This window comes from Muntiacus reevesi, chromosome 7 (genome assembly GCF_963930625.1).
Source record: "Muntiacus reevesi chromosome 7, mMunRee1.1, whole genome shotgun sequence".
NCBI lineage: Eukaryota > Metazoa > Chordata > Mammalia > Artiodactyla > Cervidae > Muntiacus > Muntiacus reevesi.
The window spans coordinates 49,507,239-49,520,212 of NC_089255.1; the positions used below are offsets into that span (position 1 = coordinate 49,507,239).

Consider the following 12,974-nt stretch of genomic DNA (forward strand, 5'->3'; position numbering starts at 1 on the left):
CATTCTGTGCAGAGGAGACATGAGCTCTCTGTCTGGCTTCTCTCAGTCCTCCTCACACAGAGACCTGGGCAGTCAGAGAGGACATGGTAATGCAGCCCAGCAGGTGTGGCCTGGAGGGCGGCCTCTCCTTCTGTCCCCACCTGTCTCCACTGGACAGTGCTCCGATCCTGGGGCACCTCCCTTACCAGCTATTATCCCCCAGGGACTGGGCCCCCAAATGCTCTGCCTCTGGTTGGGTGCCCGTCCACTGGGCCCCAGACTGGTTCCCATGATCCAGTCTTGTCTCGTTTTTACAACACAACTCCAGGCTGGGGTCTGTGAACACCACTTTCTCCCTGCTTCTCTTCCTTCCTTTGTTAATTACAACATATACGCTTGTCACAGGCTTGAAATCAAGTTGAAAAAGGAGAACTGGGGTCCCTGGAGTGCAGGGGGCTCCCGGCAAGTACAGTTCCACCAAGGCTTTGGCGACCTGGCCATCCTCAAGCCCAGCAACAAAGTGCTGCAGGTCAGCATCGGACCCGGGCTGCCCAGAAACTCCCGTAAGTGCGCATGGGCCCCACGGGTGGGGCCGCTGCTGGGCTCCCTGCCTGGCTCCTACTCACCCTCTCTCCAAGCTAAACTCCTTTCCCACCAAATGCTCTTAACACTGCACAGACCTGCAGGCCAAAGAACTAGTACACTGACTGCTTCCTGTGGCTGGGGTTTTCTTCTGATTGAAACATTTCAGACTAAACCAACATCAAGGCAAATGGGCAGGTTAAACTTTTCTGAATAATCTAGTAGTTATGAGTAGTATTCCTGGCACTACAGTGTTAATTATGTTTAAAACAAATCTGTTTGTTGGCTTTATATTTCCCAGCCCTTTCCAGTCCAGTCATGTCAACGATACAGACTTCATCCTTTGTGTCAATGTTAAAGAAACTGACCACACTTACCACCAACTCCTTACAAGGGTTCACTCTGTTGCAGAGCATCACGTTTAATATCTCCCTCCTTCACTTTAAATTGTTTCATTAGGAGACACATATGCACTAACTCACACTCTGTAGTTTGACTCCTTTTACTGGCCTATGATCCTTTTTTTTTTTTTTTAAAATATTTATTTATTTGGCTGCACCAGGTCTTAGTTGCAGCATGTGGGACCTCGTTCCCTGACCAGGGAGCCAACCTAGGCCACCTGCATTGGGAGCACAGAGTCTTAGCCACTGGACCACCAGGGAAGTCCCTGGCCTATAGATTCTTATTCTATACTTTTTGTGTAAGTGATATTTATAAAATTATATTTAGGATGGACATTATAGAGTAATCATAGATGCCATGTATTCATATAATGTATATATCTTTACAGAATACAGTCCACATGTATGATCAATGAAGAGTATGCCAAGTATAAAATAGGTCTTTATGGCCTCTGTCTACAGGTGCATACTGGAATGTTCTCATGTAACTCACTAATACAGTACAGAAAAGTAGCCACTCAGAAAATGGTGCATGTCTGAGTACCAGTTAGTACTTGCAGAAGACAGCACATTTAGGTGGGATTTTTGAAGATACTTTTACATAAAAGGACTGTCTACAGAGATGTGGGCAGGATGTAGGGAACAGGGTTGGGGCTCAGGCAGAGAAAACCAAGATGCTACTATTACCCTAAGGATGTAGGTAGAGGAGACCCTAGAAATCTAAAAAAGAACATGTCTCAGGATCACTTTGCTATATGTCAGAAACTAACACAATAATGTGAATTAAATACTTAAATTTGAAGGAAAAAAAAAGTACCCCAACTCCTGTCCCCTCTGGCACCCCGGTCTCCTGCCAGTGCTTCCCAAATGGCCAACCCCAACTAGAGTGCAGAAGCCTAGCAGTCCACTGGCTCAGACCCCCGGGCACAGAGCCGGGCCAAGGAGAGCTATGGATAACCAGCAGGATGAGTCAGAGCCCTGCTCAGTGGGCCCCGAAGTGAGACATTGTCTAATACGGTGTTTTATCACGTCTCCGTGGGATGGGGGGGCAGGCGGGGACACCCACATCTGGCCTCCTCCCCTCACCCCAGGACCTGATACCCGGCTCCTCTGTTCTGCGCTGTTCATGCCTGACCACTTCCTGCTCTTCTCTTTACTAGGAATTTCCTCTGCCCCCCCGTTCCAGCTGGCTTAATCGTACGCTCCTTCATGTCCCACTCGAGACCTTGTTGATTCTTGTCCTTTCCAACACACAGTCTCTGCAGAGGTCTCGTCTGGCCCCCGGTCGCCCTGCCTCCCCGGGCCTCATTCTGGCCCCACGGAGCTCCATTTAGCACTGCTTGTTTTCTGATGCTTGCACATCTCTGTCAAGGGTACCAGTCCGCTTCTCCCCTTCAGCATCTCTGTGTTTCCTTCAAAGACTATAGAACACAAACTCTGGTGAGGAAGGCTCTGGATGACAGCAGAGGTGGGGGAGCTGCGGCGTCCACTCCAGGGACCATGGTATGCGGCTAACACAGCCTCAGCTTCTGTACTCTGTGGTCGGAACATGAGTGGGAACATTCATTTGACCCATCTGTGTCTTCGCAAAGTCAACAACAATAGAAGCCCCTTTGTATGCTTATTAATAATTCTTTGTAAAGCCATTGTCTCTGACATTTCAAATCTCTCCTTCTGCCAACGTGTCCTCTGGCCCCTCCCATCCAGTAGCTGCCAGGACGACATGCCCCTCACATAGCCTGTTTACCCTGCAGTCGGTCTCCTGCAGATCCCGCGGAGACCTGCCTTCCGAACTTCTCAAAAGTTTTCCACCAGCAAAAACCCATCAGGAGCCATAAAAACCAGCCAGTAGCACTGATCTGAACTTTATCTTGCTCACCTATTTCAGGTCCTACCCGAAGGAATACGATTCAAAGCAGAGATTATTCCAGCAGGACTCACAATGCCAACTACCCGATGAGAGCTGCCCCTCTGCCACCAGGTGAGTCTAGCATGCGCCGTAGACGAGACCCAGATGTGTAAAATGCATCGAGGAAGAAGCGCATTAGCCAACAGATGCCAACATATTAGCCAGCCGTGAGCCGTTTCAGTGCCAGGTGTCCTCCTCCCAACATGATGGCCCTACCTGTGACCCTGAAATTCATGGGACTTGTGTATGAACCAGTGAGACCACACTATAGCTGAGTTAGTGATTTGCATTTCATTACCTGAAAGTATTACTTCCTTAGGAAGGGCTTCCTACATCAGTAAGAGGAAGAAGAGGTTGCTGCCCATGGCAACCAGAATGTCATCAGTTTTTAAGATGTAGGATGCTGCCTTAATGGAAACTGGAATTTGTAGGTATAACCCCACCATCACTACCCAGCTCCAGTCAAACGCTGACAATGCTTTTGCATCTAGTTAACAGCTGAATTAAGAAATAGAAAGTCTTTATTCTTAGTCAGATAGGAGCTAGGAGATTGGCTCCAGAAAATGAAGTAACATCTGAAAGAATTGCAAAATTGATACCAAAAAATTTTTAGATCTTATGTTACGTTTTTCTCATTGTTTAACTGATAAACATATAACATGCAAGTCAAAATCCAAACCCAAATAAATGTAAGAGGTTTTGCCCTTAAAAATCTGTTTAGTATTGGAAGAGTACTCCAAATTCACAAGTGTTTTTCCATCACTCACAATTCAGTTAATAAGAAACTGCCTCCAGAATGTTTGACGTTAATAAGTTTAGGGTTGTAGGTCTTAAAAGGGTCATCTTTGGACCCCACTTGACTCAGATCATGCCAAACAAGGCAATCTATTTGTAGCAGTATCCAAAATAAGCAGTAAGAAGTATTTCTTTTGTCTCCTGCCCTGAAATCTCATAGTTGCATGCTAAAGTATGAGCAATGGTGCCTATCAATGAGAAGTCAATTCTCATCTCTCTGGGAGTCCCCATCCTGCCTGGCCCAGCTGTCTTTCCTCCTCTCTGCCTTTATTCTTGAAGAAAATCCAAGCACAAAAGAACCTAAGAGAACCAGTGTAATATTGTGTTACTACTTATGCGCCAGCCGCCATGCAAAATCTTGGCCAGACCACCTGGAAAGTTCACTTGCCTCAACTACACTGGCCAAAGTCGCCTCAGACCAACTACCTGACCTTGAGCACAGCTCCCAACCTCTGTACATGACAGTTTCTTCATCAATAAAATGAGGCAATTAGACCCAAGCCCCTTATGTCAGTACTTATAATTTCTGTGGTGAAGGATCAAGGACGAGGGGTTTTTTTTAGCTTTGGTTTAGTTTTTTTGTGTGTTTTTTTTTCTTTAATTTTTAACCCATCACAAAATATACTTTTGTAAGATATAATAAAAATTACTGAATATGTCCCACTCTGAATGTCCCTTGGCTGTCCTTGGCAACTTGGGCAGCAAGTGGAGTCTCACCAAGCTCCTCGTTTCTTTTTTTTTTATTTTATTTTTTTGCTCCTCGTTTCTTTAATGAAGACATTGACATTCTGAAAGATCAGGTGTCTTGCTCAAGGTCATGTAGCTATCAGAGGCAGGCAAACCTGAACCTCAAGTCCCCTTTGTAAACACTAAGTGTCATCTCACTGGTACCAAAGAGTTGTTCTCTTAATTTGGATGGAAGGGGTTTTGTGGTGGGTTTGCCGGTGTGTGCCTTGAGGAGCCTTGTTCCCCTTCATTCTTGCCCAAACCTGTCAGTGAGAGAAGAGATAAGGGCTTCTGCATATATAACATAGAACAACAGCTCCCCTTTTGGGCAAGGTGTGCGGCTTGGAGCCCAGCACTGTAATCCATTACTTACCAGATAATGTGATCTTGACTAGGAACCGTTGTTTGACTAGGAGAGCTTGCTCTGTTCAGATTAATCCAACCAGTGGCCACATTTCCCCTGTGGGTGGACTCCTCTCTCCATTCCCATGACTGGCTCTCACAGAGTACACCCAGGACTGACTCCTTGAAAATGGATGTCCAGCTGTTTAAACAGCTGCCTGCCAGCCCTTTTGAATCATAACCTCATCATTTTTCTTAGACCCAAAAATGTGCCTTCCAAGTAGTCAAAAGCTTACCTTTCTTTGACTGTTGGCTTTGAAACCCTGAACATCTGGTAGTTCTAATGTCAAGTTCAACAAGCACACAGGAGTGTCTGCTATATTCCACACATTTGCCAGGCAGTTTACAATGTCTTGGGTCTATTCTTCACAATATATGATATTAACAGTTATGCCCTCAGATGAGGAAACTGAGGCCTGGCAAAGCTAAGTAATTCGCTCTTGGCTAATAGAGGGGGAAAGTCTGAAGAGCCTTTTAGCAAAGCATCAGAAATTTTCAGCTTTGTTATCTCCTCTTTTCCTCTTTCTAGGATTGCATCAGAATGGAGTCATTAAAAACCAGTTTGTGCCATATTCCCACGCTGCTGGAAACCAGAGGTCAAATCAGAAGAGCCTGTACACGTCCATGGCACGCCCGCCTTTGCCACAGCAGCAGTCCATCGGCTCAGACCGAGTGTCACAGGCGCTGGAGAGCTTGGATTTCCTCAAGGTCCCAGACCAGGGTGCTGCCGGGTAAGAGTGCCACCTCCTGTGAGTGACCCTTGTGACCTTCATCTCTATCAGTCACACCAGGGCTCAGGAACTTGGGGCATCATCTGTGTGCGATTCTGAAGCTCAGTTTGGCACCCACATGTGGTCACCCAGCCTCTTCCAGCCCCAGGGCTGTGAGGCTCTAGGTTGGCATCTCGAAAAGTACAGCCAAGTTGATGTCAAAGGCCTTATCCTGGAAACACTAGAAAAGGGGTTCCCTTCCACCCTGAGATTGAATCACTCTGTGACCTATTTTGCTCTCTGGGATGGTTGAGGAATAATGGGGGTGTTGATTTATGTCTCTGCTAAAGGTGCATAAACACAATGGCTCAAAGAGTCATTAGAAACATAAGGAATACCATCCCAGCACTCTATGAGGTATAGATGTTTGCTTATGAATACAGACTGTCAAGGATTTAAAATAAGAGCCTGTCTACCTTTTGAGAACAGAAGAGGGGAGGAAAGAAACCAGCTTTTTAATTGAAAGAAGTAAAGATTCATGGAACTCTGTGCAGATAGAATTATCAGTGGGGGAAAAAGGAGTTGGCTGTGTCCTGTGGAGTCACCTGGCGTGTAACTAGGGCGGCTTCAAGACAAGGGAGTGAACTCTGCCAGGAAGTAGATTTTGGCACTGATAAGCAAAAAAGCATTCCAGTAGCCTAAAGATGAACTGCCCTAGGATGTAAGGAGCACCTTGTCCCTGGAAGTATTTAGTCATAGGGCAGATGGAAACCACAGACAGGAGTATTGTAGACTGATGGCGATGAAGCAATTTTTGGCTCATGGTGGCCGAACTAGTGACTTTAAAATTTTTTTTTTAGTTGGAGGATAATTGCTTTACAGTGTTGTGTTGGTTTCTGCCGGACAACAACGTGAATCAGCCATGTGTATACATATATCTCCTCCCCGTTGAGCCTCTATCCCCTCACCCCCATCCCACCCCTCCAGGTCACCACGGAGCACCAGGCTCTGCTCCCTGTCCTATACGGCAGCTTCCCACTAGCTGTCTGTTCGTCCCACTCTCTCCTTTCCCTGCTGTGTCCACAAGTTTTCTGTTTTCCACATCTGCATCTCTATTCCTGCCCTGCAAATAGGTTCATCGGTACCATTTTTCTGGATCCCATATGTATATGCATTAATAACCAATGTCTGTTTTTCTCTTTCTGACTTAACTTCACTCTGTATAACAAGCTCTGGGTTCATCCACCTCACTACAACTCAAACATGTTCTTTTTATGGCTGAGTAGCATTCCATTGTATATATGTACCACAGCTTCTTTATCTGTTCATCTGTTGATGTGAACTAGTGGCTTTTAAGGAATCTCTGACTCTTGGCAAGAATCTCTGACATGATTCTCAGTGGTGGAATAGTTCTCTCTGCTGAACCCCTTAACGGGGCTGCTGCAGCCCACTCTTCCCTCCCCCTTGCCCACCTCCATTGTCTAGTCTCTCCGTGTCTGTAGAATAATAAAGAGCTTTTGAATGTGATCAGGAGACTCGTGTACAAACTAGAGCCGTGCTGGGTGAGAAGCGACAGCTCCTTCCTTTGGGCGGGGAGCCACCTGTTCCCTTGAGGCCTTACCAAAGGCAACAGACTCTTAGGAACTTTCCCAAATCTCACCAGGTCCTCTCCTCACGTTCCTTTTCCCCTGGCAAGTCTTCCCTCATTAGGGCTTCAGAGAGGAAAGCACTTTGGCTTTAAATATTTATTTATTTAGCTGTGCTGGCTCTTAATTATAGCATGCAGGGTCTTAGTTGTGTCATGTGGGACCTGGTTCCCTGAGCAGGGATCAAATCCGTGCCCCCTGCATTGGTAGCTTGGGGTCTTAGCCTCTGGACCACCAGGGAAGTCCTAGCACCTCGGTTTTATACAAATGGCCATCAGGAGAGTGGCCGCCACGTTCCATTGCATCTCTCTGCCTGCTCCCACCACTCTTGCATATGTAGCTCTGTCCCACCAGTTCCCATGGTCATAGTTTGCCTGATTGGCTTGGTCTGAAGAGGTGGTTCTCACACTTTAATGTGCTCCAGAATCACCTGGAGAACTTACTGGCACATCTAGCATTTCTGATTCAGTAGGACTGGGATGGGGCCCAAGAATTTACATTTCTAACAAGTTTTGAGTTGGTGATGCTGCTGATCCAGGAACCACATTTTGAAAACCACTTTTATCAAATCATTTTGATAAAAAACAGGGAAGCTTCTGTGTAAAGGTGAATTGAGGGGTGCTGTTGCAGCAACAGGATTCTTAGTCCATAATCCAAGACCTACACTACTCAGACGGATGAAACTAAAATAATCAAACAAGCCTTCCTGGACCCAGTTTGAGTTCCCAAAGTAGGCAAGGGATTCAAACCAGTCAGCAAAACGCACCAAATCTCTTAGCTCTGTCTGCTAGCTTCCTACTTGCTTTGGTTTTGGCAAGCAAAACCATCTTTCCAGGCTGCTTTGCAAGTTACAGACTTGCACACCAGCCAGCTGGGAGCATCTGTCAGCCAAAATGCAGGCAATTTAGGAACATTGTGTCTTAACCGAGGCTGCTCCCTTCCAGCCCGCAGCTGTGCTGTTCCCTATGTAAGTCTTATCACACCTTTGCCACCTTTAAGCTTAAAGATCAGGCATACGTGATGCTATTTTAGCAGTGGCTGTGAGGCTGAAAGGAGGGAACCTTCACTCCTGTCTACTAGACAGTGAGATTTTCCTCTGTATAAAACTTGTGTATAAAACTCACATGAGGCACAATGAGTCCTATAGCTATAACATCTCAGCCAGCCTCCTCTCTGTACACTTAAATCTGCAGTGATGCAGATTCTTCCTTAAGAAGTCATACCCTGATCAAACAGCTGAGCTTTAGTATTTATTTTCTAAAACACATCAAGTCAAAGCTAAAATAATTTCTAGTGTGGCCAAAGACCTTAGACAAGCATTTCAGGGCCCTTGTGATTACCTACATTTAACAGTTCTTCATTGCCAAGAAAACATGAGTTGTGTTTCCCATGGGAGGTGGTTGAGCAAACAGGGAACTGTGGGTTCCCTAGCTGGTTCCTTCCATAAAGCATTCCTGTTTACATCACTGCCCCAAATGATACCCTTGGATTTACCAACCTATTAAAGGGAGGTTACCTCTAGGTCTCCTTGAACTTTCAACTCAGGTTCATTTCTCCTTTCCCTCCCCCACCCCCAATGCACTTTAAAATTTTATTTATTTGGTTGCACTGGGTCTTGCTTGTGGCAAGAGGGATCCTCAGATCTTCATTGCAGCTTGTAGAATATAGTTCCCTGACAGGGATCAAACCTGGGCCCCCTGCATTAACAGAATGGAGTCACTGGACCACCGGGGAAGCCCCAATGCGCTTTTCTATATAGATATATTTAATATAGGCAGTCATTTCTTTTGGATCACGTAATGTGGATAAAATCAAATGGTGTAATTAGCACCTCAAGTTAATTCAGGAAAGCCTTTGTCAGTTTGCTTTGGGTTCAGTCAGTTGGGTTCTGGGTTTTTTGGTATTTGCTTTTGGAGAGAGCATGAAGCCTGCATGAAGTTACCACCCCAAGTGGATTCTTTATCCTTGCCATGCCATGTTTGTTGTTGGCATCGTCATAATCATTATCCAAGAGAACTAAGACACAGAAGGAATTATAATCTTATAGTCCCTTAGCGTACCTTTTCAGCAGTCTGATTCAGGTTCAAGATCTGTCCTGATTCTCAGGAAAAGAGGACAGGTAACACAAGAATCATACAAACATTTCATTCACCAGGCTCTGCTCTGGCTCCATAGGAACACTTGATTTACCAATCAAATGTGCCCTATATTTTCCCTCCTGTAACTGAGATGTACCTAATCCACCTCCAGTTCATTACTGAAGCATTAAAACCCAGACTGGAAATTTTCTTTTTTTTTTTTTTTTTTCTGTTGGCCTTTTTAATCCTGTGGTCCATTTCAGGGGAGGATCATTTCAGGAAATTTCATGATACTCCAGAGATGAATCCAACTAGAAGTTGAAGAAACAGAAAAATATTGAAAGTGCTCAGTGGTTGGGCTTCTGGCCATGCCACAAAAGAGAGATCGATCGAAAAATGTAAATGCTGCCTGGGTGTCTCCTGACAAGATTCTCCTAATGGAGTCATATTTTTCAAGGGGCTTAAAATTTCCAACAAGTGTCCAATAGCAATATTTCTTAACCCATAATCTGCAGGAGCAGCAGCCATATCCTGGCCCAGGCAGACACAAAGCCTAGGAATTTCTGGCATCCATTCCCACATTTCCAGTAATGTTTATAGATTCAACCTTTTGGAACAGAGCATATTTTAAAGAGCCAATGAAATAAAATGCCATTATTTTCCTTCTTGGAATTTCAGGACATAAATCTCACATCTGCAGAACAAAGACCTGATATTTGAAAACTTAATCCCAGCTCTCACTGGCATAATGACATAGGCACACCCGGTGCCCCAGAGGTCTGGCGGCTGCAGGGAAGTTCAGAGAATGTGGCCTGGCCGTTTGCAGGGCACCCAGTTTCACAGCTGCCAGGACCGGGTGTGAGTCCTGGGTCACTTGTTCCTTCCTCTGTTGATTTATTCACTGAATATTGACTGAACCATGTACCTCCTGTGTACCACCTGCTGGGCACGCGGATTGTCTGATTACCAGCTGACAGCCTCACGTGTATCACTTCATCTTCCCACACCTTGGTGTCCTCACCTGAATCATAGAGCCAGTTATTATAGAAACTTAAAGCCCACTCAAGGTTTTGTGAAGATCAAGTAAGGGCTTTGTGAACTATAAAGCACAGTGCCACTTGAAAGTTTATTTGTATTTTTTTTTTTGGCTCCACTGGGTCTTCGCTGCTGCGTGCAGGCTTTCTCTGGTTGCGGTAAGCAGGGGGTACTCTCCAGCTGAGGTGCACTGGCTTCTCATTGCGGTGGCTTCTTTTGTTGCAGAGCACAGGTTCTAGGGTGCATAAACTCGGTAGCTGTGGTGGCACACAGGCTTAGAAGCCCCAAGACATGCGGCATCTTCCTGGACCGGGGATTGAACCTGTGTCCCCTGCATTGGCAGGTGGATTCTTAACCACTGGACCACCAGGGAAGTCCTATTTGTATTTATTTTATGACTGTTATTCATGTGATTTGGTCTTACAGAGAAATATTAATATTCTACCAAGATTGAAAAATGGGTATCCCCGCCCAGTAGCTTTATCCACAAGAACTCAAACCTCTGGCCTGCATAGAGCTCTAGACTATGGAGGGGCTAAGCTTCAGGAATTGCTGGCTTTAATGGGGGAGGGTGATGGGGCAACCTAGGGAAGCCAAAACAAGGGGACTAGTCAGGGAGATAGCCTCTCTCACTCCCCCTTCTCTGACCATCACACATGTAAAGCCATGCTGCTCTCTGTGGTTTCAGACCAAAAGCAGAACAGAGAGCTAAGAAATTATACTGTAGCATATACTAGCTGTGTTTCAATAACAGAAATAAAATCCAAAATTCCTTCTTGTGCTATGCTATTCTACAGTCTTTTTCTAGTTAAACCTCCTTGGCGCCAATCACCATAACAACTCGCATCCCATGAAGAGAGTGAATGAACAGTCCCTATCTCTACGTCATTGATGTCACTTGGCGTTTTGTGTTCTTGTGGGCTTCCGGCCTCTTGTGAGGTTGAACAGCTGTCTGCAAGGGCTCATAGGTTGGTCAGCGCCCTGATGTCTCAGGGCATAGCACCGCTTGGTCTCCCCAGGCGCTGAAACAGGGCTTCTCTATCAGCGCAGGTTTTCACAAAGCCAGCTGGGTGGGATGTACCTGACGACTCAGGAAACTCTGTGCCATGGGTTATGATGTGACTGCATTAGATGTCTAACGCCCTACTCAGAAAAAGACCTGACATAAAAGCAAGGTGCTTCTTCATGGTGTTGGTTTTTTTAATGAAGAATAAGCACAGTAAAGTGGTAAATGTGTACAGTCCCTTGGTATCCACCAGGGATTAGTTCTGTCTCACACACACACACACACACACTCACACACACACACACCAGATACAAAAATCCATGCATACTCAATTCACTTACATAATATGGCGTGGTATTTGCCAGGGCTTCCCTGGTGGCTCGGCAGTAAAAAATCTGCCTGCAATGCAGGAGATGCGGGTTTGATCCCTGGGTCAGGAAGATCCCCTGGGGAAGGAAATGTCCACCCACTCCAGTATTCTTGCCTGGAAAATCTCATGGACAGAGGAGCCTGACAGGCTGCATAGATCTCCTTGCTCAATTATCTGTGGTCCATAAGAAATATACTTACTATAACTTCCCAGCTGGCTTAGTAGTAAAGAATCCACTTGCCAATGAAGGAGACTCAGGAAACACAGGTCCAATCCCTGGGTCAGGAAGATCCCTTGGAGTAGGAAATGGCAACCCACTGTGGCATTCTTGCCTGAAAAATTCCATGGACAGAGGAGCCTGGCAGTCTACAGTCCAGGGGATTACAAAGACTCAGACACAGCTGAGTGACTGAGCACGCACATAGTATTTGCATATAACCTATGCACGTTCTCCTGTGTACTTTAAATCATCTCTAGGTGACCTGTAATACTGAATACAATGTACATGTTATGTAAATAGTTGCCCTGCCCAGCAAATTCAAGTTTTGCTTTTCAGAACTTTCTGGAATTTTTTTTCCAAATATTTTCAACCTGCAGTTGATTGTATCTGCAATCTGGGATGCAGAACTCCTGGATGTGAAGGGCCCACTATACAGATTACACTGAAATGATGGGTCACATGGTAACTGCAAAGCTACTTTACATTGTGCCAGAGTTACATATAATGAAACAACCGGATTTGCTCTGTGCTCCATGATGTGGAGTTTTATAACTACATACAAATCTGCATACAATGAATCTTTATTATTGAAATGGCAATAGGAAAAATAACTTTGTCATTTTGATTCAGAGATTCTTGCTCCAACCCCCATTAACAGAGTTTTCGATCATGTGAGGTTTAATTGGAATACAAATATCAAAATATGAGCACTACCGAAAACTATCTAACTATTGCATTGTTGTTGTTTAGTCGCTCAGTCGTGTCCAACTCTTTGAGACCTTGTGGACTGTAGCCCAGCAGGCTTCTCTGTCCATGGGATTCTCCATGTAAGAATACTGGAGTGGGTTGCCATTTCGTTATCCAGGGAATCTTCCCAACATAGGGATCAAACCTGCATCTCTTGGGTCTCCTGCATTGGCAGGCAGATCCTTTACTGCTGAGCCAGGGAAGCCCCATAAAATTCTGTATATCCATTATAAAATAAAACTAGTCTAAGTGCTTTCAGACGAGTAAAAGTGAGTTATTATGAGGGACAGTGGTATGCTGTGAAAGACTAGCTCTCTCTGGGGATGAGAAGGCAGAACTGTAACATTTGTTAGTTTCTACTCTCTATG

General features: G+C 45.3%; 1 protein-coding gene across 1 annotated transcript in view; it reads left to right on the forward strand.

Moving 5' to 3' along the window:
- MYO1E (myosin IE) overlaps positions 1–12,974 on the forward strand; it is a 211,836-nt gene that overhangs the window by 187,748 nt on the left and 11,114 nt on the right. Inside the window, 3 exon segments of the mRNA XM_065942033.1 lie at positions 385–542; positions 2,851–2,943; positions 5,324–5,525. Coding sequence (XP_065798105.1) covers positions 385–542; positions 2,851–2,943; positions 5,324–5,525 — 453 coding nt within the window.